General features: G+C 37.6%; 1 protein-coding gene across 7 annotated transcripts in view; it reads left to right on the top strand.

Moving 5' to 3' along the window:
- Positions 1-26,062, top strand: part of diaph2 (diaphanous-related formin 2) — a 381,473-nt gene that overhangs the window by 6,357 nt on the left and 349,054 nt on the right. For 5 of the 7 annotated variants that reach the window (XM_067599728.1, XM_067599726.1, XM_067599732.1 and 2 more), the window contains exons 3-6: positions 10,546-10,578; positions 12,959-13,135; positions 18,778-18,882; positions 24,677-24,697. In XM_067599728.1, the coding sequence (XP_067455829.1) occupies positions 10,546-10,578; positions 12,959-13,135; positions 18,778-18,882; positions 24,677-24,697 (336 nt within the window). The remainder of the gene's footprint in view (positions 1-10,545; positions 10,579-12,958; positions 13,136-18,777; positions 18,883-24,676; positions 24,698-26,062) is intronic. The other 2 variants (XM_067599729.1, XM_067599730.1) reach the window with 2 other exon arrangements.

Raw genomic sequence — 26,062 nt, 5'->3', positions numbered from 1 at the left:
AAACAGATAAACAGAGAACAGAGAAATGTTGTGGCTGCTGAGTCTCTCCCGAGTTTTGCTCCCGCCTCATCCACCCACATCCACATTTGTTTGGTTTTCAGACACTTCCAAATTAAGTGCCAAGTTGGGTATATGAGAGCTTTCAGAAGAGAGTACCTTCAAGTTGGAATTACTACTTGGATGTTGACATGAACTCTATTTACAAGTTGGAAACTTGTAATTAAAAAAACTCTGACATGACATGAATGCAACATAATGCATAATAATTGTAAACCTGTGTGGAAATACTCTGGCTTCAAGGCAAATGAGTACGACAAACCTAAAGGATACCAGCATGCCTGAATGCATAAGATGTTATGGAGCATTATTGCCAACAAAAAGTGCTAATACAATGACTGAGCATTAATCTAAACACACATACATGCTAACTCATACAAAGAAATTTGAAAGGCTAGTAACTGATGACATTTCAGCAATGCTAAAATGTTGAACAATCTGGCACAGTAAACTGTTTTGCTGACAAATACAGTATGTGTGTTGTTCTGTTGTTGGGCCAACAGCTACTTATAATGCTCTAAGCTAACCTGAAGCTAGCATCCATAAAAGCTCCATGATGGCCTTGGCATCTCAAAAGATGAGTGCACCTTGTGCAGAAAGAAATTAAACATTTTGACCTCAGTTCCATGTTTGCTATCCAAAAATGCTTTCAAATATCGATATTTCTCTAAAATATTAACATATAGTCATGTTTTTGTACTGTTCCTTAAATTGTGCCACAGAGAGCCATCAACAGATATTTTTAATGGACAAACAACTTCATCCACAGTTAAAGAAAGACTGTGATATCAGTATAGGAATTGCCTGCAAATTAAGCAAAAGGAAAAGCTGGTGTAGTCTGTACATTGGCATGTGTCCATCATTTTCTGTCAGGTTTTATTTGAGGCTGTTTGCAATTTGTAATTAACCCTGATTAATTAAATTGGGTCTTAATGATTGCAATCATGCTCATCATTTAGTTAGTCATTAAAGTAATTGAGGCTTCAGTAATGAATGGACAGTTCAGCACTACTTAAGCAGGGATGTCTTTATTATGAGAACTTGGACAAGGGAGACATTACAGGAATAATGGTATGTGATTCACATTAGTGCATCTCATTCTTTGCTGCAATTCATTCTGTAAGACTGCTGAGAAATTGTATAGACATACACTAGTTCCACAGTATGGCTGAGTAATCGAAAGTATTAATCGTTCACTGGTAATCATTTTTTTAATATTTTGAGTCATCATATAAAACTTTCATTGTCTACATTAACGTTTTTTCTTTGAAATATTTGAGAATGACAGATGGATATGATATTTCCAGTTTTAACTTTATAATTTCTATTGTGATCAACAATACATCATCTAGACAATTTGTGATTTCACACATCTAAAGAGATTTTGTGATACATGGCATATTTATGTTTTTTTTTTTTCATGCCTTGCTACATATTAGGCTACAGCCCAAATCTTAAAGCAGGAAATTTTGGTGCCTGAATCAAATATAGGTTAGGGTGTAGTTAACCTTCATACTTTTGACATTTTTGACCAATTCATATTGTGAATCCCGTGTAGTGGTTTACTGTGCTGCTGCCATTGGAAGCTGTGGCATTTGAAGCTTCTGACACTTTGATACATGAGCTTTAGGGAAGCCTCAGGGATCATTCTAGGTCATGTTAACATGCAATTAGCAAGTTGTCAGCTTGTTAACACTTGAAGCTGTCCTGTATTATGTACCTCTTGTTAGTTAAATCTAAACTAAATTGTTTAGATTTTTTAGATTTTTCTTTTATAGTATCTTTGATTGAAAATAACCACAATTGTGTTAGGAGACATGCGACAAATGGCAGGAAACAGACCACATGTGAATGTTTTAATGGCATTCAGGAAGTCGGGGAGAGGAAGTGGTGAAGAATGCTTTAGTCACACAGTTGAAGAAACCGACAGACTCACTGCTGTAATGTCACCCTCTGAGATGAGACTTATTCATGTACGTCGGTGGATTAAATTAAAGACTTGAGAATGGGAAATTGATTTGGTGGCTCAGTCACATTTTTAAAAATGCCTATATAAAACATATGAGCATCAATCCATTCCAGCCTTCTCAGTGTAACAATACGTGAAGATATTTTGAAGTGGGTCATAGTAACATACAGTATTTTTGTGACTCATAAGGGTTAGGCTTTGTTTTGACTGAGCTACTGCAGAGTCTGATGTAGGCCACGCTGTGGGGTTTTCCTCGCTCTTTTACTAGAATTATTTTGCAATGGAGGACCCTTCCTTCTTGCAGAGAGGAGGTGTTTGTCATTGTCACTAATCTGCTTAAATTTGCTCTTCTTCAGTGTAAGTTAGAAATCCAATTTTAGAGGGTTTGCTTGACAGCTGTCTTCACAACTAGGTGCAAATATGAGACAGAATGCAACATTTACTGTGATCCACAATCTAATATAGTGTGTCACAGGAAAGAGTATACAAGAGTACAGGAAGTGATTAAAGGTAGCTAATTTTGTAGCTGTGAAAAGAGGTCAATGCAGAACCGTGACTAACTGGCTGACAGTAAACGTGAGGCAGTGCCTGATCTGTGTTAGTGAAAATGGCTTGACACAGTGATATCCTGGGTCATTATATTTTGTAGGAGTCTTAAAAGACTCAAAATATAGCAGCGGTAATGTAGAGTACCACAGAAGTATGAGGTAAGTATAATAGTAGTAGTAGTATAACCACAGTGATGGATACAACCACATTTTTACAGGCACTAGGATTATTTTTTTAATCATGTAAGTACCCAGCACTCCAGTTATATGTCATTAGCCACCATATAGCTTACAGATAACAACAAAGTCACGAGTTCACATGTTTTTGCACATCAGCAATAAGGGAAGATGATGGTCAAGTATATGTGATCGTTGCACAATTAAAGCTGGATTTAAAATGTTAGCTAAAATAAGACAGAGAAATATTTTGTAACATCATAAAGTTCCTGTTGTTCTAATGCAGTCTTGTTTGGATGTGGGACAGATTTATTTCGCTACAAAAGTCTGTAAAATTCAAATTATAATCTATGTGATATCATGAACAATTTAAGAAGATCCTTGGACTGTGACACATTCTTCCTTTCTTCAAAACCTCAGCTTGTATAATGGCTCCATATCATGTGAGCCCTCAAGGGTACAGTACTACAACTTTGCTTTCAACAGATACAGAGATAACCTGAGGGCAGTGCTGTGCTAGTCTGCAGTCACATGGTCAGGCTATCCAGTGTAACACCATTCAAATCTTGTACTGGCATTTGTGTGCTTCCCCTTTCAATGGTTGCTGTTTTAGGAAACTGTAAACAGTACCAGTGCTTTGCCTGAAATAATAAGCCTACCACAGACTCGTGCCCTTTTAAAGGCACTTCAGCTCTTGTTGATGTCCAGTGCATTCTTTATTGTTTTTTTCTCTTTTCAAATTAATTACTTGTACTGAGATGTTTTTGGAACTTATTGGAATGAAACAAATGAAAGTATCTCAAAGTCAAGATTGTGGGCGAAGACTGAGGAGTGAACAGTGCATCTGTCAATACTTAATTTATTTGTTTAGGAGAACAAGATGTCATTCTGCTTGACTAAATTGTTCCTAATCCAGTTTGCCAAGAAGACAAGTTTGCCATTATCGTGTATGTGAATCATAGATTTTTTTGTGCTGGGGTAAGAGGTTGCGTGTTCTGTTTTTATGTGTGTTCACGGGTTAGTTTGCCACATTTGTTTGCCAGTGCTTGTGGCACTGCCTGCAGTCACAGCACCGTACACCCTGTGTGCTGCAGTTTTCAGAATCACTTCACTTTATATTTTACTTTCTCTGTTTCACTCCCATTTGTGTTGACTTACTCACAGATGTGTTCGGATGTGGATATCTCTAGTTTCACTGCAGGTAAAAGTGGCCCAACTCATATCTGACTCACCTTAGTTTTTTAAATGACAGAATTAATACAGATGTGACATTATCAATTCTAATTTCAGCCACTGATACATATTTAATTTGTGGCAATTGTTTAGTCTCAGAATCTGTAATGTTTTAGACCATCTTAGGACTGCAACTAGTTAATATTTTAATTATCTTTAAATCTGTCAACTGTTTGGATTAATTAATCACTTGTTGAGTTTATAAAAATTGAAAACCTAAATATATTCAATTAAAATGATTAAAAGCAACAAATCCATGAGAAACCAGAGAATGTTTCGCTTTTTGCCTGATGAATGAGTTCAAAGAGCAAATTGCAGGTTTAATTTTTTACTGGATTTACAGTTTACGTATCATGAAAATATCGTGTGAAAGGTTAATGTATGATTTTATTAGTATAACAAGACAATGAATCAATCCAAGATTGGTGCAAAAAAATGTTGTTTTGATATGTTAGCTTTAGTTTACATGAATTACAAATTATGCATAGTAAATCATTGATTAACCATGTTCTGTTGTGTAGATCCTTAGCATGCAGTTCTTTTGTCTTTATGACTTTTTGCGTATAACTCACAACCCTCTCAAATCTGAAACATAGGCTGCTGTAAAAGGACCTGTTCTGGATTTTACTCAACAAAGTTATGCAGACAATTCTTAAAAGCACAGTTTTGGAACAGGCCCCACAGCTAGGCAGATGAGACATCTAACAAAGTTTGAATATAGATGAGACTGAGGGCTATGGTGCAAAGGAAACCAGATGTTTACTGTCATTTAATGTTCAAGAAAAACTATTTGCATATTGTGAAGGAAAGTATTGGTTGAGGGCATTTCTATCTGGCTTCTGAAGTCAGTTTTGATAGTAAATAAATGAATAAAAGTCTGGTTGTAAGTCACAGGAAATGCAGGTGAAAATAAGGTTGGGTACCATTCACATTTGAACCGATACTGGTATCGGTACCTGGAATTCAGTACCGGTATCCAACAGTACCTTTTTTTGGTTCTTAACTCTCCAAACTTCTCATTTCAACATTGTTATTTATTAAAAACATTTTGTTGTGTAAGGTAAAATAAACAAAATAATAAATGAATAATAAAGAAGGTACAGTACATTGTCTAGTACATTCTCTGTTGGAGATGTGCTGTTAGCTGAAAATGCATTAAGAGCCTGTCATCTGCAGCTCTTCATCAAACATCTCACTGTGGCTGTTTCTGCTTGTACTGTTCCTCTCTACAGTTTTACTAACTGATCTGAACACATAGCTCCAAATATCTTCAGATCTTGTTGCGTCAACTTGTTTTTCTTGAATAGCACCGCTAACAAAGCTTTGTTAACTCAGCAATAAAAACTTTTTCATTTTCTATAACTTCTTCATAATAAAAGCCTTCAGTTAGTTTGTCAGTGGAAAGCTTTTAATATGAAGCAGCAGCAGCAGCAGGAAATGTTTTTATCAGCAGTAACTTAACACGGCTTCGATATGGCTGAAAGCCATCAGGAAACAGTAAAATAAGGCTGATATCTGAAAGTACAAACAGGAACACATCAGAGAAGTTTCAGCTACACGTTTGTCAGTAAACTAGAAGGGATTTCTCGAAATGCTCATAAGGAATCTTATCAATATTTATTTGAATTTACGACACAACCTGCTATTAAGGCATGATTGATTTAACGCGAATAGGTACTCGGTAGTAGCAGTGTAATTCGGTTTGTACCCTTAAAAAGACAGAGTTCAGTACCCAATCCTAGGTGTAAATAGAATCTAAGTGTGTCTTTTGGCCTCTTTTGCCCCTTCTTTTCTCTGCTTGATAAGGGGATACACACAGTGCAAACATTAAGATTGATATATTTTATCAAGAAGGATAAATCTTACCGTCATGCTTTCATAAATCTTGTATAGCAGTGTAGACTGTGTCGTGCACTACCTCTGTTTACAGACAGGCATTGAGAAGACTTTGTAACAAGATTAATTTAGACAAATTGTTTTGTTTAGACTTTGTCTAATTCAGTTATTCGGGTGGTATTAGGTGCTGTCTGATGCCACTCCCCCAAAATTGAGCCTGATATCGGCAATGCTGTACATCCTATCTGATTACACAAAGACAAATTATGTAATTTCGATGTTTGCGGCTATGACTTGCAAACATTAGTCTCTAATGTAACTAGAAGACAGTGGTACCATAGTCTAATGGCCAGGCCTTTCAGCCACAAGTTTGTCTCACACAGTAGGAGTTTGGTGGAGGTTAGTTGCTCTTCAGTGTATAAATAGGTCTTTGATTACTCAATAGATTCAGTATCTTTAGATAAACGTTTAATAATTAAAGCCTATATCTATAATCTGTTATGTGCATTAGTTAGGGCTCTGCACCTTTTTTCTAGTTGGAGCTCTGGTGCACCCTGTTGAAATGTTGAGGAGCAACAGCCCAAACTTACAGGCCCTTTATATTGACATTCACAACAAGACTATTATTTTCTTCTTTTTCCATCTTAAATGTGTTTCTGATTTGTGATTTTGTAATAGGTACAGATATTTATCAGCAGTTACTCCTACAAATTGTGCAAATGCACTATCATTGCTGTGCTTCAGATTCACTTTTTAATTTATTCCCCTCAAATTTGATCACATCATGATTTTTGTGAATGACAGCTTCATGAGCAATTCTGTCTCTTTTCTTGACTGGATTTTTTTATGTTTTGTAGAATTACTGTTCTTAAGGGTGCTTTCATTTTACAAGCAAGTTTACAAGTGGAATTGGAAAACCTTACTTTCCATGCAACTGTTTGGCCAAAAACTGTCTCCTGTGTGCTTTATCTCCAAACTGCACTCCTTCATTTTTGTTGTCACAATAGGCTAGTTTTCTTTATTACACATAAATAATATGAGATACTGGAGTTAGTAATGCATTAGAAATTAATCAAAAGTCCACATTGCAACCTGTTATTGTCAGAATTACAATCATCCAGACCATTGTACTGTATAATGCTGATGTAAGGGTCGTTGTGCATTGTGCATCAATGCTGTGTCGTAGTGGGACAGAAGTCAAGATTAGTGACACTTAGTAAGGCAGAGCATTAATTACACATTAATCTGCTGAAGGTTTTTCTGTGCTCATCTTACATCTCAGTTTAAGACCTGTATGCATGAACAGGATTTTGTTGTGACATCACAACTAGTTTGGAAACCAATCATGGTTTAATATGTAATTTACAAAAGTGTAATGTGTAAACCTGAAACCTCCTGCATAGACATAGGAGACATCTTGTGTCCAATAGTTGGAACTTTTGGAATCAAAAATATTTTTATATTCATAGTTTCAGGATTTTTCAATGAGGGAGAAAGAGTAGATGTCATGTCAATAATCTTTAAGGCACTGTTGGAAATTTTGGAAAAGACATAAATTATCATTCAAAGCAGTATTTTAAATATATTTTAAACATGTCTGATGGGAATCTTTAAGCATTGAAATTGTTATATTGACATGTTGCATGCTTGTTTGGCTATACTAGCAAGTCACTCAAGAACAGTTGAATGGATACTTTACTGTCTTTTGAGTAAAGGAAGGGGCATTAATTTCTCTAATCATGTTTGTTTGGAGTGAGCAAGTTGTATACTGCCTCTGCATCTAAAAGTTTCTCTCTCTCCCTCTCCCTCTCTCTCTCTCACTCTCTCTCTCCCCCTCTCTCTCTCTCTCACACACTCTCTCTCTCTCTCTCACACACACACACACACACACACACACAGTCTCATGTCATGCTTCTGATGATTTAATAATAGTATTTTGCCTGATGGTTCTGAGCAGTCTCTGTAAGATGTTTTATTGCAGCTATGCTCCTGTTGTCCAGAATTGTTCATGTTTACCACAGTGAGATATGCTTTACTGGACTACTGGTAGAATAAAACAGAGAGGGGGGAAGAAATGCGTGGGATAAGTAGAGAGTATTTAGTGCACTGATAGTTGTTTCCTTCTGAATAAGTAACAAACAGCTTTGAAATTCATGAAATAAATGAACCCTTAACGAGAATACAGATTTTCCACTGTGAAAACCCTACGTGACTGCTGAGCATTGAAGTATACTTATCAGTGTATTGGGGTAAGGAGAAAATTTGTACAATTTTCCTAATTTTGTTGTAGCTCTTCTATCAGAATTGGGAAGTTTTTTTCAGGAATTGTTTGCCACACTGAAAAACAGGTTTGGATGCTGCTAACACTGCCTAGCCTGTAGCTGAACGGAGCAGTTGACTGAACAGGGACACAAGGTAGTTTCATGAAGTTGCCAAGAACAGCAGCACATTGCATTACAGTCCTCACTGCCAACAATGGCTGACTCCCAGTAATCCCTTGTTATTATTAGAACTAATTAAAGTAAAACCTAATTTCCTTCTAAACTCGTTTTACAGAGGCATCGTGGCTACTGATTTTATAGTGATAGTTCCAGTGAGTGAGTTAAAATGACATCATACAGATGGTCTAGTTAAATTGGTTGGGAATAACAGGCATTGCTATTTTAAAGCTGTGCAGTGGTAGCCAATGAAACAAAAATTATCCTTTGTCCATCTTGAATGACAACGTACCTAATGTGCCATCTGGTGGCATTTTGTAATAAAACTAAGAGCAATGGGAAGAGTTAATGTAATATTAACGTTAAGTGTAGTTATATTAATTTTAGAAGTTATTGGGTAAAATATGCATAGTGGTATAGTTTTGTTTCCCCAAATTGACTCTCAAGTTGTGGGATATTGCTTTGTGTTTTCATTTTTAAGGATCTGTATGGAGTCATAATCATATTTGATTAAGGAGGGACCCAGAGCTAATTTGATTAGGTTATTTAGAGCAATATGTGTTTGGTAATAAACATTTATTATGATGAAAAAAGTTTACTTTAATAAGCAAGTGAAGCCCAGAGGACATGCGAGCTTAATTGTTAGATGTTAAATTGCGTTGTTGCGATGTTGCCAAGATAATGGGCAAGGAAAGACCCTCAAGTCAAGGCAATTAACCAAACAGTGGTTTGATTGTTGTTAAATTGATTAGAAAATGTTTAAGTACTCTATTTGAAAATTAGCTATTGTTTCACGCAGTTTTAGGCTGATGGTGAATGCTGGGCTTAATGACACATTCGCTCTGATCTAGAAATGGGAAAAGTTGTGGCCCAGGTCAACTTCTTAGCTTTACAGATGTTGTGAGATGTTGTACAGCGACAGTATATGAAAGGTCATGTATGATGATGGAACAAATATATGGACATTCCAGGAAGACCCTCTATACATAACGCCAGATGAATATGACATATTTGGTATCTTGACTTGAAATAACAGCTTGGACTAAACATGAAGCCTTCACAGAGAGACTGAGGCTTTGTTTTCTGTGGTTCATAGCTTTGTCCACCAACTGTTGATCAGTTGTTGCAGACAAAACTAGTGATAGATATGGCAGTTTGAGTGTCTGCTCAGTGTTGCCCAGAGCGACAGCTGATGAAGATGCACAGAGGGAGGTGTGGGTTAGAGACAATCTGTTTGCTCGCCCCAGCATCAGTAGTTTCCTGATTAGAATAGTGGAGAAATCCGCGGCTGGAGGCAGGCTTTATGGCCATCACTACCCCACATCTCCCTACTCATTAGTACTTCACAGCCTAGCGCCACAGCATATGGCAGTGTTGCTTCTGCTTCCCATTTGAGGTGTGTTTCAAATGACTGTCCCTTGCCGAGCCAAAAGCCTTTGGCAGTAGCCTGCCTTAGTGTGTCTGAGATGGAGAAAAATATCTGTATTGGAGAGATTTTTTTTTTTTTTCATTTTTTATGCGGGCTATTTGCAACATTTTGTGGGGATGATGATATTTGGTTTGAGAGCAAGCATTGTTGATTTTCTGTGAAAACATTGGTTGGCACTCTTTTTGGCAAAAGTTGGAAATTTATTTGACTCATGTTTCTAATAAAAATAAGTGAACAAGAATGATTTGATTGGGCCACTGTCACTTCAAGAGATGCTCTGTAGAAAACACACTAAAAGGATTTGAAAAAAAATGTTGGTGTTAAACTGTGCCTAACTCTAACATTATACACATGGTCTTAACTAAACAGCATTAAAATGTCTGCATGTTTACAATGGGTGTTGCGGACAGGTGTGCTCATTCCAATTGTGGTTGTGGGATTAAAGGTGCTTTAAAATGTGTCATTTTATGTATGTGTTTGGTATATATGTCTTAAGCGTGTGTGCTTGGGATGTTTACCTTTACACACACGCTAGTGTTTTACATTAAAACACTATTATTTGGTATCATTAAGTATTGTCACATCCTACACATGTACAGTATCCAAGATATGCTCATATCCCCTTAAAAAATTGAGAATAAGCTAATGCTGGTTGTGATTCTAAGACATTTTAGCTCCCTATTCATTGTTTCCTCTAATATCTGGAACCTCACTCGTGATTATAACAGGAGAATGAGACAGTACCCAGGAAACACTGTACATGTGAACACAAAGCAAGTGGGATACATACGGTTCACTTTGGGGTGTTGTCATTTTCTGTTGGATCTTATTTTTCACCCTGTGCCCTCCCTCCAACAGAACATACACATAAAAACATTGGCTGATGATATGGTAAGGTGCTTGGTTTAATTTTGGTGTGATTATTTTTGTTTTACATCCTCATCTCATGTGTTGTCATGGCTGCATGGGACTTTTAACTGAAATAAATGGATGGATCAAATATGCCAGAAGCAAATAAATGAATTAATATTTTAATCAAACAAAACATTAAAAAGCTGAAGATATCTGTATCCTGTATTGGTTACATCTAGTGTTGCGAGAATGAGACAGTGTAACGGAATAGAGTAACAAGAAGGAAAGGTTCAAACCTGTCTCAGTTGTTGTGGTAACTCTCCATAATACCATCTAAATAAAAGATGATTTGTCATGATGCTGTTATTTAGCATCACCGACTTCTGTTAGCCTAAATTTTTCATAATGAACAAAACTTAGCCCATAGCATCTAGACTTTTGCAAGCAGCTCATAGATCATTTAGTGTGCAATTATCAGTAAACTTGCGATGAGATGTTTCTGCCAGGGGCTTTTTTAATAACCTTAGTTAACAAATAGCCTAACTTTGACACTTAAAAGCTCATGTAGTATTGCAATCCTTCTTGAAGAATGCAAGGTCAACATGTAACTGCAGCTATCAGGAAATCTCTCCTTATGGTTTTTTTCTTATAGTATGTTTGATCCATTCAGAACTATTTCAACCAACTTACAGTAGTGACATCATGTATGTCATCATCATGTTTGTCTTACCATTTCATTAATATATTTGCATTCATCCAGCATGTCCCCTCCATTCCATTTTTACTAAATCTGACTAACATTGCATGCGGTTCATGTACTTTTTCTGCTTTCACACTAAACTTAACTAGACAGCATTCATTAGACTAGTGTCAACTGATGATTATAAGAGGGAAACTCAACTGAACTGATATTATCGCAATGAGCTTAAGAGGTTATTGTACGCTCAAACTATGCTAATTCAATAACCTGTGTACCAACCATGTGATCCCTTGGGTATGATGGTAAGTGAAGTCCTGATGAGTTTCATACAGTATACTACCTCAGTACAAGTGTTTTTTGCTACTAGTGTGTTGCAAACAAACTTGTGTGTCTGTTTTCATTGTTAATCTTTACGAATAAAAACATATTTTTCTGTATTTATTTTGAATATTGAACAAATAAAAATGGTTCTAGAGATGGCGGTGTTGGTCCAGCACAGTCCAGTGTGAAATATCTCAACAGCCATTGGGTGGATCAAATGGTATGTCAGTGACACTGGCATGGCATTTGATGCGGAAATTCAGCATGACCTGGTGCCCGCCTCATGACAAAAATATTTGCCCCACTGGTGGAAAAGATGTAAAAATAGCAAAAGGTGTTTCCATTTTTTATCCTTTTAAACTATTTTGTCTTATAGTGTGTAATGAGTCTCTCTCCCACCTGTGTTAGTAGAAATGCAGTTTTAAAGGGGACCTATTATGCCTATTTCCAGCTCTATATTTTTACTCTGGGACTCTACTAGAGCAGCTTCGGATTATTCACAGTTCCAAAAAGTCCTTATTTATCTTATACTGGCTCTTTATGCAGCCCCTAAGTTCAGCCTCTTTCTGAAACAGGCTGTTTTAGCCCCTGTCTCTTTAAGCCCCCCCTTGCAGTGAGCCCACTCTATTCTGATTGGTTAATTTCTGGAAGCTGTGTCACAGCCAACTCCTGGCAGCTGGGGAGGCTATGTAAACAAACCATGAAACAAACTATAGTAGTAGTTTTCTTGTTCTTTTCTCAAAATGTCAACTTCTCAAATACATATGTACATGTTTGAGCTGGAATCTGACCTGAAATATGTGATTGAACAAAGCTAACAACACATGGTAAACCTTAGCAGCAACCTTAGCAACCAAGGCTATGGAACGGACAGCCGTTTATGGGCACGCAAGACGATCTGATGTCAACTCGTTGGCAAGATAGAAAAAAAACATCGCAAAGGAAGCGTTCAGGGCAGGCTGAAGCCCTAGCTTTTGATTTGCAGGGAGCATTTATACATACGTTAATCTCCAGTTTTGGAATTTTGACCTTGTTTAGCATAGATATCTGACATCATTACAGGATATAAATAACAGAAAAGCACAAAAAGCATAATAGGTACCCTTTAAGGCTTAGTCTGAAATCACTCCTTAGTGACTCGCAGGGACTCAGGGCTGGATTCTTTTTTCTTTTCACTTTTGTTTGCAGAAACATATTTTGAGCTGTCCTTGCCATCGGAGGATCCGGTTTACAGTGTAATCTGTCAACACAAAACAGAACAGCTCTTGAAATCTGGGTCATAGGCGGGAAAAACCAATGCACTCCTTTAAAAAAAAAAAAAAGGTTTTATTTCAGTGAAAATCAGCAATAGCAAAAAACAATATTTTAATATCTCACACCTCTTCTTTTTTCTTTTAGCGTGATCGTATTACCAGTTTCAGAAAAACAGGGATGAAGAAGGAGAAGCCCCTTATACAGCACCCTACAGATCCCCTCTCTACCCAGACTGAACTGCCGGTTCCTCAGCCCCTATTTGATGACCGCTCCATGAACCTCTCAGAAAAGGAGATTATTGACCTCTTTGAGAAGATGATGGTAAGCGTTGTGTTTCTCTTGCATGAGCATTATTGAGCGTTCCATTATGAAATCTTAAATTGATTCATAAACCTGTACAAAGTGGTGCACAAGTAGAGAAACAGAGAGCTGCTGGAATGAATATTGGTGTAGAGTGAGTTTGAGTAGACAGGTTATGTTTCAGATATGTTTTCTATCAGTATATTACCACCAATAGATTTCCATGCTTCCTTGTTTTACTGCTGATGAAAATTTTTTCTGTGTACCAAACTCTGCCAGGCATGTCAAAAAAGATGGTAATGAAATTACTTCTTTTCAAGGCTCTTCTAGTTTTATGCAACTTTTATATATTCTTTACTGTCTGACCATATAATCATGCCTTTATAAAATTACAAAAAAGATAATGTGGTTTACAGTTGTCATGACAAAATGTTAAAAAAGGCTTATTTTCTACCAAAAAGCATGTGATCCTAAACCAGGATATGACATTTACATGTGCAAATTCATATGTGATACACCAAAAACCCAGTAATACAAGTGTGCATCTGTATCCATAAACCAAGCTCCAGTAGTTGTCATTGTGATCACATAGACAGAGATCAGAGACAGGTTTAAACTGTATCTGAACTATATCTGTGGATTTACAGATAATGTTGAAAATTGTATCTTTTCCAATATCTAAAAATTGCAATATGAAAATTGAAAATTTTCCATCTACACAACTACAGCATAGGTTAGAAAACCACCACTAATTGCCCAATCATACTCCCATAACATCCCATGGTGACATGAAACAATGCCCAATTACTGGGTTGCACAAGACCCTCTCCTTTATTACCCCAATTTGAATGTACAAATATGCAAAACAATATCACAAATTTATGATAGAGTCTTTTTTACATAGTATAATATATATTTAATGTATCCAAGATAGACTTGAGATATGTTTTTATAGCACAACTAAATGTATTTTGCATCCAGAAGTTAAGCTTTCGTGAGGCAGGGCTCCACCTACGTATTCCCTAGGCCACTGTCAGAATGAACACAGAACTTTGAAATTCACTTCGCACTCATCTGTGGGGTCAAAGCTCTGTCACACTTGTGATTTTCTCCATTGAAATGCATTTTTGGCCTTATGTACTGCAGGATTGAAATCTAACAAAAAGCTTTCAGCCCATCTCTTTGAAGTGCAGAGCTGTATTACTCTGGCTTCATTGCATAGGTTGTGTGTACTGTTGTGGATAATGTCTCCAAGTGTGTATGTGTGTGTGGTACGGTGCCTGCTTTTTTTTTCTCATACAATGGTCTTTATTGCCAGGGCTAGAGAAATGCGACCAGTGCTCCTGGTTTTCATCAGGCTCCTGCTCAGTGTTTTCTTGCCTGGGTGCTCATCCCTGTCACTCAGTTCACCTCTCAATTACTATGTTTGTGCTCACAGTGGCGTGACATTAAACCCAGGCTTCAATTTGCTCAGTGACGGACGACACAGAAGGCATGTTTGCTGCTCTGACATTTGACAGGCCTTGACACTCCAGGTTGGGAAGTGTAATTACAGTAATGAAATCGAAAAGAAAAGGGTTATTTACTTATGTACTTTTGAAACCGCCACTATTTGCTCTCATAGACTGTAAACTTTTTAAACTTCCTTTGATGTAGCAAACATAGAAATGAAAGTCGCTTGTAGTTTTCTTTTGATGCTACTTGCTTCTCTTCAGCATCTATCTGTCTTTGTCATCTCTGTATCTCTTTTTATGTCATACACACATACATTTTGATTGCTCTCTTTGTCTTTACACCGTTTCTATTATTGATTGTTTTTAATGATGCTACATGCTGCAGCCTTAGATATCCAGCTGGCTTCAAATGAAGGGATGACCCATGCCATATCAGTTACACCACCCACTGTGCATTAATGACTAGGAGAAACTGAAAATATTTTTTTCTCAGGAAAGTGGTTCACACATTGCACTGTGTATCTTAAAGTCTAAATAGCACATAGCCTATTACTGAAAGGTCATCAAAGGGATCTGGGAAAATATAGGAGGAAACACTCAGTCAGTTGGGAGGGAAACCAAATCAACTCTTTCTAGAATTTTTGAAGCTAACCGTTGATAGCAGAAGTATATTCATAAAACAACAGGGAAAGTTAAAATATAAAAAACATTTACTTTCAGCACTGCCTTTAGAATGATGCAGTGTATATCTTAAGTCTGTGTGTCCTGTCATATGATTTCCTAAGATGTGCATAGCTGGAATTCAGAGCCCCTCATCAAAATGCACAGCAGTAAATCCACTGATGAAATGTCCGGTATCACAGCTGCATCTCACTAAGGATGCAGCTGTGTTCCAGTAGCTGACTCCAATCTGAGAGGTTCAACGCAGGAATGCGGTGACACACATTATGGCATCTGAACTAATTTTATCAGCGTCCAGTAAGCTGTGAAAGACTACACTAAACCGTGTCTGACTCCCTTGACATATCGCAAACCCCTTTCATCATGCTCCAGCTCTTTATTGTCTGTAACATTAAAGAAAAGCAGTGGTAGGATTTCTGGTGAGGTAAGATATATGAACTTGTCCTCTCCATCAAGACAAAAGCTCCCTGATGGTGTGACTTTGTGACATCAATAGGTGCCGCATACTGGCACTTTAAGTTATCTGTGCTGATATGGCCATTAGCATTCATAGCATTATTACTCAGATGATGTTTCTACTTGTCTGTGAGCATGAAAACCTCCAACAGCATGACATCTTTACTTTGGATTGATTGAATTGATTTAATTCCAGTACAAATTTGTCTCTGTTATCGTTCTTTAGAGAGTTTCTTCTTGTTGTCAGGAGTAGTGTATGGCATTGAGGTGCTCACAGAGACAAAGAGGACCGGTGAAAAAAGAATGTAACATTGCGGGGCTGCTGTGGCTAGTCGGAGGTTTTATGTGCCTCTCTATGCACCATTGTCAGGATGAACACTCCCAGTAATAAGCTCCTATGTGATCCCTCAGCAGTTACACTCTGCACCAGGACATTAAAACCAGCCCACAGGAGAGTTACTGTGTGTGCCCTTACACACTCATGGATCAGACTTGAGGGTAGTGGACAAAATAATCGATTTGTCACAGTTGAAGCAAAACATTTTTGTAAGTCTACTTTCCTCAGATCCACTTCTCCCCATAGCTTGGACTCTCCATATCCATTTCAGTCTCACACACATTTGATGGTAGCTATTAATTGTTTTTTCCTGTGATCTGAAGCGTGTAGTGGTGGACATCCACTCTGGATTGGGCTGTGTTCAAAGCCACATTGCCCCACAGTATTCTAATTAAGTAACTATGTATATATCATTTCATTGTGTTGGCTCTGTTCTGTAGCACATTGGATTTGATGAAATGAAGCAATGACTGAGGGTTAAGTGCTCATTTCCGGTTTTAATTGCAAGACTTCTATATCTCAGTCAGATAAACCATGTAGGAAATTTAGCACTTTTTATACATAGTTCCTAAAATATGGTGAACATAATGTATAGGTCAAATTGGAATAAGCTTAAATGAAGTTAATATATTTAATATTTGGTAGCAAATTATTGTGTTTGATCCACAGACTTCAGTAGACCATAAATATCTTCTCTGGTTATGTGCTGCCAGGCCTGTACTGCAGCCAACTTCAATTATTGCTTGATTTGAGAGCCGATCTTCAGCGAGTGAAACGAGTGGACTGAGGTTAGGTGACAGTCAAGAACAATCCACTGTTTGGCTCGTAAAAACTCTTGGGTTGCTTTTTTTGTATTTAGGATCAATTGTCTGCTGCATTTTCCCAAAACCTGAGGGGGATGTGGGCAAGGGTGCTGTGTATAAAAAGGCATACGAGTCCTATTGTGCTCACCTAAAATCATTACACCCTTTGTTACACCCTTAAATCTGATGGTCAGCTCATTAACTTCATTACAAATCCAGTGTGCTGGAGCACAGAATCAAAAAAATTTAAACAATGCGTCACTGTCTTACTACTTATGGACTGCACTGTACATACTGTAAACAGCAAAGTAGTCTACCGGGATGAACAGTGTTCCCATCCCTCTCGTCCATGATGCTTAGTCTGCTAAGTGTTGCTGACTGACATTATTTCTGGTTAAGCAAGACAGTGGAGAATGATTAGTATTAGCAAATTCTTAGCAGGGTTTGCTGGGCCAACATGAGACAATAAGATCTGAAATACATGTCTAGGTAACTCTACTGTCATTGATACAAGCTCAGATCTCGTCATTTCAGTTACACAAGAAGCATAGTTGAAGATATCCTGGGATGCTTTTTATGTAGCCTGTGAGGGTATAATTAATAAAAGAGCATTAATCATTTTGGAGACTAAACATGGAGGGCTCATTCCTCCAGTTTGCCCCCTGACAAGCATCCCGCAGGCCCACTACTCCAACCCCTCCAATATATTCACCCCGCCACATTCTGCCTCGTTTATTGAATGCCAATTAAGCAGATAAATTAGCAGGGTTCAAAGATTAATTAAAAAACCTGCTGGTTTCCTTGGGTGAAAAAAACTGCCAATTGTAAAAGTTTCAGCTGCATTTTTTTCTTCCCTGTTCCACAAAAAGGATGTTAATGGTTTTTTAGCTCCGAGGGTATTTACTAGAGGAAATGTAGTTGGAGGAATTTAGGTCATGGTGCCCCTGGATGGGATTCCTGCCCATGCTTCAGTGACAAATGAAGCAAAAAGAGTTTGAATCAAATTACTTATTACAAAGATATTCAGACCATTATATACTACAATGTTGTTATTTATAAATGACATGCTTCATTTATCAGGTGAAATTTAAGTTTTAAATCAGATGGAGAGGAATCACTGCTAAATCAAATCAACCAATCCGAAGGACACATGGTTTCTTCACTTCCCAGCAGAGGGCAGCATGGCTCCACATCTTCAGGTTCAATAGCCTCAAACCCCAAGGAGGATGTTTTTTCTCTCTGTTCATTCTAGCCGTCTCTTTGTGAGAGAGTGCTTCTGATAAACATCCTCCTCCATTCTAATCATCATGTCATTCCCTAGCTTTTAGTGCTCTGTCCGTCCTTCGTTCCATCCCCTGATGTCTCTCACATGAAAGACCTCTTTTGTGATGCAGAAGTAGCACAAAGATAATACTCCCAATAACACGCAGATACTGCCTATCCTGCCTATCCTGCCTATCTGATGTGATTGCATGGCCTCAATAGAGGCTGTGTTGTTTGAGTTTGGATGTACAGTTTATATCGCTTTAGCCCTGCTACTTTCGTTTCAAGGACTCATTTCAAGTGCTGTACCTTTTGACTTTAACGAAAAGAGATACATGTAAAAGAAATTGTTCAACTGTGAAGGACAGGATCTGATGTAAAAGGTTTATAGAAGCAATGAAAGTATAATTGTCAATATTTGTTGTCTTGCTCATGAAACTGTTGTACTTAAATTAATATGGTTCAAAGTTTGAGGTTTTGAGATAGTTATTTTGATATGTTCCATTAGGTTTAAGTGCACTTCACCAGTGCTAAGTATTTCACACTATTCACTTTCTCCTCTGTCCTCTTTGCCTAATGTATATTGTGTAATAAAGAAATTGAAAACTACATTTAAGTCACTACCACACATTAGATTTCTCCTCACTGTCTCCATGTTTGTTCTTCTAGGAGGACATGAACCTGAATGAAGAACGCAAAGCCCCCCTGCGTGGAAAGGACCTAAGCACCAAACGTGAGATGGTGGTCCAGTACATCTCAGCCACTGCTAAATCCGTAAGTTAAAGAATAAACCAAAGAGCATTTTTATAGACTGAAGAGTGTGTACTGAATAATTGTAGTGGGTGGGTGATGAATTATGACACTCCACACAGCCCCTCAGAACGAGTTTAACCTGATCATCTGCTTTACAGTATGGCTTGCTTTGTTCTTGCACACTCACTTCTATCGTTGTCTCTCTCTCCACTCTTCATGCTTGAACCCCACATCTTTGATTGCAATTTTGGTTTGTTTTCCTCATTGTTTTTCCCCACCGTGCTGCAATCTGCTGTTGTAGCCTATCAGTTGGAAATTGTAGTCACTCACTCACTCAATGCTAGGTGGATGGTCAGTGCTGCTCCAGTCATGTGCTTGCATGCAAATTTTTGGTTGTCCAGTTGTGTACTTGCATGCAAGTTTTTTTTCCCCCCAGTGGTGGCGGTGCCTTGTGTCACCATTTGGTTACTGGGTATATGTAAAGTTGAGCCCATCTCATTCAGCAGCTGTAGTTGCTTAATATTGAGATCATAAAAAATAAGAATAATAAAATTAGGATTATGTTTCCCATTCTCAAAAGTAATTTGCGACTTGATCAACGCTCTAATCCAAAAACAGCAGTAAAAATAAAGAGTTCTGATGGTAATACATAAATGTGAGAATGTGTCTCATATCTTCTTTTGAAATTATGGCCAAGGTGAAAATCACATCAAGACAGAAGGAAAAAAGGTGATTTTTGCCCCCATTGCTTCCCGAACCTGGTAGCTCTCTCTTGACATCATCATTTATTATCTTCCTCATTGTTATGGTAATTAACTGGCATTATTGATAAGGATGATTATCCGAGATGATTCAATTCCTCGCAGGGCCCATTATACTTTGCGAGCACTGATATTTTATTCAAATGAATAACGTAATCTGTGTAGTCAAAGGACAGAGGACAAAATGTGATGTCTCTCAGCACCCTGCTATCACATTTAATAAAACTGAAAGAGGGGGATGGTTGAATGCCAGTTATGATATATACATACACAGATTAATGTAAGTATGCATACATTTACATAAGAGCATCTGTACATCCATATATTGTTACATGAGTGACTAAGAAGACAACTTATCTTGAACTTTATAGTTTATTGGACATCTATGTGATTCTGATAAAATGTGATACTGCTACCAAATCTCATTTGCAGTGAGGGACACACATTACAATTTGTATAACTATGAAAAAATGTTTAGCATGAAGTCTTTGAATACATTTTACCCAAGTAAAAAATTAACAAACCACCTATCCTAAATTGTATTAGCTGATCAAAGAACCTTATTGAAGCATGTTCACATGCATTGGAAGTAAGTAAAGCTTTCTCATCCGTGTAAACTTTCCCTTGTTTTAAAATAATGCCATATCTAGTTGAATATACTTAGAAAATGGACCGATGCCTTAAATCAAATGAATATTCTGTGATCCTACGAGCTCCTGATTGATGAAAGAGAGAAAATCTAAATCGAAGTGAAGAGCTTGTGAAAATGTTACATAAACTGTTGTGTAGTGATCCTGTGCTCCATCTCACCTTGAATGGTGTGACTTGGGTCTCAGCAGCCTCTTAATGTGAGGGGAATCTTCATAATTACAGACGCTCATATATAAATCCTAGAGTCAACATACTTTAAAGTACAGTTTGTCAGTAAACAACTCAGAATTATGATATTTGTTCAAACTTTAGATACCAAAGTATTTGTAATCCAGGTTTCATGATTGCTTTGGTTTTTTAAGCGACTGCTTTGTTTTTGAAAAACAGTCACATTTTTCACACAGACTTTATTTATGCATGTATTATAAGCCTATATCTATTGAAGAATCCCTCCTCCAAAAAGTTATTTTTCTTGCTTAGTCATTTTCTGAGGATAATATTGCTTGTAGTTACTGATGAGCATGCAGTGTGGACTAAAGGAGAATATGTTGCTTGATGAATGTAGGAGTGTTGCATTTGGACATGGTGTGTCTGTTTTGCTGTGGTGCCTTCACTGTTTATGTGACTCAATCTTTTTCTACCAAAGATGTTTGCTACCTTGTGAGATTGGGGCTTTGGAGGGGGTTAACACATGCTATCCTAATTTTCCTGTTTCCTGTATTTTAAGGTCCCAATAGAATATTTGACTAGTTAGTGATTTTTGGTTTTACTCTAATGGGAGCATCATGTTTTAACTATATTTTATTGCAATGAAAATATAAGTGGAACATTCACTAATGTCACACGTTACCCCATGTCCATATCAATACTCAAACATTTTTATTTAGACTTCGACAGCCATCTTCCTTGCTTAACCTACGTCTGATGCAGAGTGTGCAGGCTTAAAATTCATTGAAGATTAAGGTTTAAATTTGTAAATCTCAGTGGAACAAAAAATATTTTATTATTTGTGTGCCCTTTTTCTTGTCTGTCTCTGTAGACCTGCTCAATTGAGCAAGTACTTTGGTGCCATACAAAAAACCCCCTTTTTTCTGCAACATAAAAGGAAATTTCAATAGCTTTAAGTGCTTCAGGCTAGGATTGCCCCCTAATAGTTGACCAAACCTTTAGTTGATGTGAAGAATCTTTGTTGACCAAGTTTTCATTGGTTGGTTAGTCGCAGAGAAAAACAAAACCCTCAAACTCCATTCAGGAGCTGTACCTTGTTGTTGACAAGACTTGGCCAAAACTTAATATATGACTGGACTGTGTATGAAACGCTACAAGGCTTTTAAGTGAAATGATCTGAAATGAAAAATTTGAAACAACAGATACAGGAAGTGGCGACACATGGTGACACCCAGCCGAAGTGACCAGTAAAGTTACTTACTTAAGTTACTTCAATTCATCACTCAGACAGTGACTCAGTCAATCAGGGACAGACATTTGCCAAAAAGTCATTAAGTTTGTTTGGCAGGAAATCATCTCAAGTGTGGGATCATTTCAAGCATGTAAAGGACAACGACACGAAGGTGACATGCAAACTCATTTGTCTACCTCAAACATGACTTCTTATTTAAAACATGTAACTAGTCTAATGTTAGCCACCTAGCATGGCCACTCTAGATAGCCAAGTTCATAAGTTGTGTGATGTCATACTGTGTTGAAATAAATTAAATGTTCAGTGTCCTCGCTGGTTGTTCTGACACATTCAGAATCGTTACAGCTTTTGGCATTGTTATTAAAAGGCGTGTCACTTCATGTGTGCGCTTGTAAAATTTATATTTTAAATGCTCATTATTACAGTTTTGTATTTCTCTATAATGTAGCACAGTGTTAACAATGTTATTTGTAACATTCTTTCTCAGCCCTCAAACTCAGTACATTTTCTGATGCCCCAAAAAAGATATATTAAAATAATTAAATTATTATCATAAATGTGCAATGACTAGTCGACTGATGGCTTGAACTAATGACTGCTAGTCAACTAGGAAAATCTTTGGTCTCTACTTTAGGCTTTCTTCACGGTGTACAACTTGTACGTGTGTTCATCATTATTCTAGATTATTAGCATGTTTTCATATCATATAGACATTTTTTTATAAATCCATATGGCTTGAAATTAAAGCTAATAGAAATAAAGGCTGATTATGACTTTGTTTACTCATGTAAAAATATGTCTTTCAAAGGAAAGTCAAAGCTTTTTCCCTTCCTCCCTCCCTCGTGAATTGCCACCTCTCTACTAGTCTATCACCAGGCAAGATTGAGAACACTCCCATACTCTACCAGGGTGCCTCAGCAGGAGTCTAGCAAATTACCCCCCAACACAAAATGGAATGTCTTTTCAAGTGAGAATTCTACATTGACCCTGTTCATTTGAATATGAGCTGCCTTTCAATAGAGTCCAGCTCTGCTTTAGCAGGAGTGTGTCTGTGGACGTCCTTGACCATCAGCTTTGCATGAACAGTTGCCTTTCTCTCTCACCTCATTTCTTGGTCTTTTTTTCTGTCTATAACTGTGTAGCAACATCATTAAAACTGCCAAAATTCCTTTTGCACTAATACAATGACTTATTTCTCTGAGACTGACTCTTGCTTACTGTCAGTGAATATTTTCGGGTTTGATTTCAAACGTGCTGTGTCTTAGATTCAGGAATGATGTGATGGCAGGATCTTGTAAGGGGGATTGTCGAGTGTTATTAGTGCAGTTTTACTGAATATTAATGATTGATGTGACCACCAATGTGCCACCTTCTTCTCTTAATGGGCCTGACATTTGCTCAGATAATCCAGGCCCTTTATTATTATATTGATGTATGTTTATGACAAATAATGCATATATTTCCATCATGAAATAATACTCTTGTGCACAGTGACTCGTCCTCAGTTTATTTATAATGTTATGAGAGATGCTCAATATCAGATCTCAAGAGTTTGTAATACCTCAACACTACCCGAAGTATTAGTCGGGGTCTGAACTGACAGGAGCTTTGCCCTTGTCTTAGTGAGAACAAGGTGTTACATTGTATTCAAAATATAAACTTGTTGTTGGTGAAACTGTGCTGTTCCCCCTCAAGCTCCTCCCTGACTGTTGTCTGTGCAGACTCAAGATAGTGTCTGTTCTTTTGGTCAAGCTGCTTTAAAACAAGACTGAGAAATATGTTGTAGGCATCAACATCTGTGGAAGATATCTATGTTGCATGTCAGTGTGACTCATTCAAGGCGATCAGATAGTGTAAAACATTCATGTTTTTTAGACAATGACATGCTGCATTCATGGAGAGCAAGGAAAAAATGGATACACAGTATGATTAAAAAGTACTAGCCTACGTGCCTCATCAGGTGGTAGCACATGTAGAATGGACTTTATGGCTGTCATAAACTCTTGGTAGATTGATAGAGAGGGGAAATCAAGCATCAAATGGCTAGACTTGGAGAGTTTCAGAGTGACAATAAAATACATTGAAATGGAGATCAGAAGAGACCGAAGGAGGGGGAGAGAACGGGAGGGTGTGAAAACAGGAGAGAAAGGAGGAGGTAAGAGACACGGAACTCATGTGTCCTCTAACTTCCTGCAATCAAAATGCATTTCACAGGAAACATGTAGCAGAGAAAGAAGTGCTCAGCTCACAGATTAGAATACATTTACTTGGCTAAGAAACACCCTCCTACTGTGAAACAAACCCCACTTTTGCATTAATAAGAGACAGATAACAAGGTTAAACTCCAAGAATCGTGCTGACTGCACAGGATCAAGGTAGCTCTGCCACACAAATTTGACACCTCCAATGTTAATGGCAACTGATTGATTCCAGTTCAGGGAGACCCTCTGTAGCCTCTTTGTCCACATGGGCCACTATCTCTTTTGAGGGACAGTAAATCTATACTGATCAGTCAGTTAGAAGGACATCATATTTTACCCTGTTAAACAATAAATTGATCCCATGTGTGGGTATCTGCATGTCTAAACATGTTGATTCATCACTCCCACAGTTGTTTTTGTTGTGTATTGATGATGTATGTGCATGCTAGATAATAAATTACAAACAGGAAAGAAAACAAAAGTTCTTTTGTCTTGATGTTCTATTTTCATGTGTCGGTCTTATTAACATTTGGAAAATTGGGAAAAATTGCAGCTGCCAAACAGACATTTTCTTCAGTATGTGCCCATAATTGATTCTCTTGTTGGCTATTAAAAAATTTAGTTGTATAGTGTGTGCTACAATTGTGTGAAGGATGTTTGTGATGTCACACAAGTTACACTAATGCCTCAACGTGTAATGGAGAGGATTCTCTGGCCTACTAATGATTGTGCTGTTTGTGTCTTTTTGCACATTAACCTTCTCCGCTGATCGCTGCATGCAGATAACTGGGAGCAAAGTTGCGGTAAGTAGCCCATTATTTATTTGGCTTCTGAATCTTGTTCTGTGTTTGTATCTGTCTTCATCCTTCTCCCTAAACACACACACACACGCACACGCACACTTATCTTCTTTTGGAAGGATGTCGAGGAGCACGTTCCAAACTGTGCAAGTGAGGTCATTTTTATGGCTTGGATTTTTATTTTCAGCCCTGATATTGCTAATGGGCTGTAATTTGGAAAGGCTATAAATTGCCAACACAATTCCTGCATGTAAATGGTAGCACTTTAAAATGAGGGATTTTGAAATTATACAGCCTGAAAATGAACTGGGAGGCTTTTGTTGGTTTTTGCTGTTTCTTTTGTGAAATTGATTGCAGTATAGCACCTATTAGCATTTGAATATTGTAATATCAACAATGAGTGATAGTTTTTACAGATACTCATAATCTGCAAAATAATCTAATTTATTGGAACATGTTGCATCTAAGTGATTTTAACTGTGTTCATTCTGTCTACGGGGTAGAGAGAGAGATAGACAGAGAGAGAGAGAGACATTTCCATGCTAGCTAGTCTGAGATGATGTTGCAGCTTTGTGTGGGAAAGAATAATTGAAATGAAACAGGTTTCCTTTGGAGTCCAGCAAGGTGGAGCCACGTTGAAAATACATACCCTTATTTTCCATTTTTCACTTAACAGCACATTAACTATGATTGTATTTTGCATAAAAATAATAAACATAAAGGACATTAACTGTCTGGCTCATCATGATGATAAAGCTCAAACCCCCTGATTATTAGTCTGCACACTACAGTAGTGCACTAAAGTAGACGGAACACAAATGATTCAATACACCTCTGTGGTGGAGGTTTGCACTCTACTAAGCGCATTTTCTCTACCATTACCATAACTGATTGAGTATATTGATCATTTATAACCGGTGTTGTTGATCTGCATACCTGTGAATGCCTGATTTTTAGCAGCTTGCAAGTTATAGCAAAGTTAACGTTACCAGTGTGAATGTTGCGTTTGCATATAGAAATTTTTGCCACACTGGTAAGTTTGCTTGTCACAAAGTAAATCACACTCATTTGACTTATATTTGAGGGCATGTAATTATGTCATCTATCACATTTGCTAACCTGTTGCTGACCTGTTGCTCAGGTCAGCATGTCTGTTAGCGAGATGCTTTGCCAAGTTGGATGTGTTGGCTCCCTTGGTCTGCCTGCGCAGCTTTAAAACATCTTTTACAGATGGGCTTTGTGGTGTCTGTGGGCTTGCCCTGACTGTTAATTCATTCAGCCATGGATGGTCGGCAAGAGCCTACCTCTACATACCTCTTGTTTAGTCATCATGAAAGCTGCAGAGGGCGTATGACAGAAAAAACACAC

The sequence above is a fragment of the Thunnus thynnus genome, chromosome 9, assembly GCF_963924715.1.
Source record: "Thunnus thynnus chromosome 9, fThuThy2.1, whole genome shotgun sequence".
Classification (NCBI taxonomy): domain Eukaryota; kingdom Metazoa; phylum Chordata; class Actinopteri; order Scombriformes; family Scombridae; genus Thunnus; species Thunnus thynnus.
Note: the sequence above shows the minus strand (reverse complement) of the source record. Positions and strands in the feature narration are given on the sequence as shown.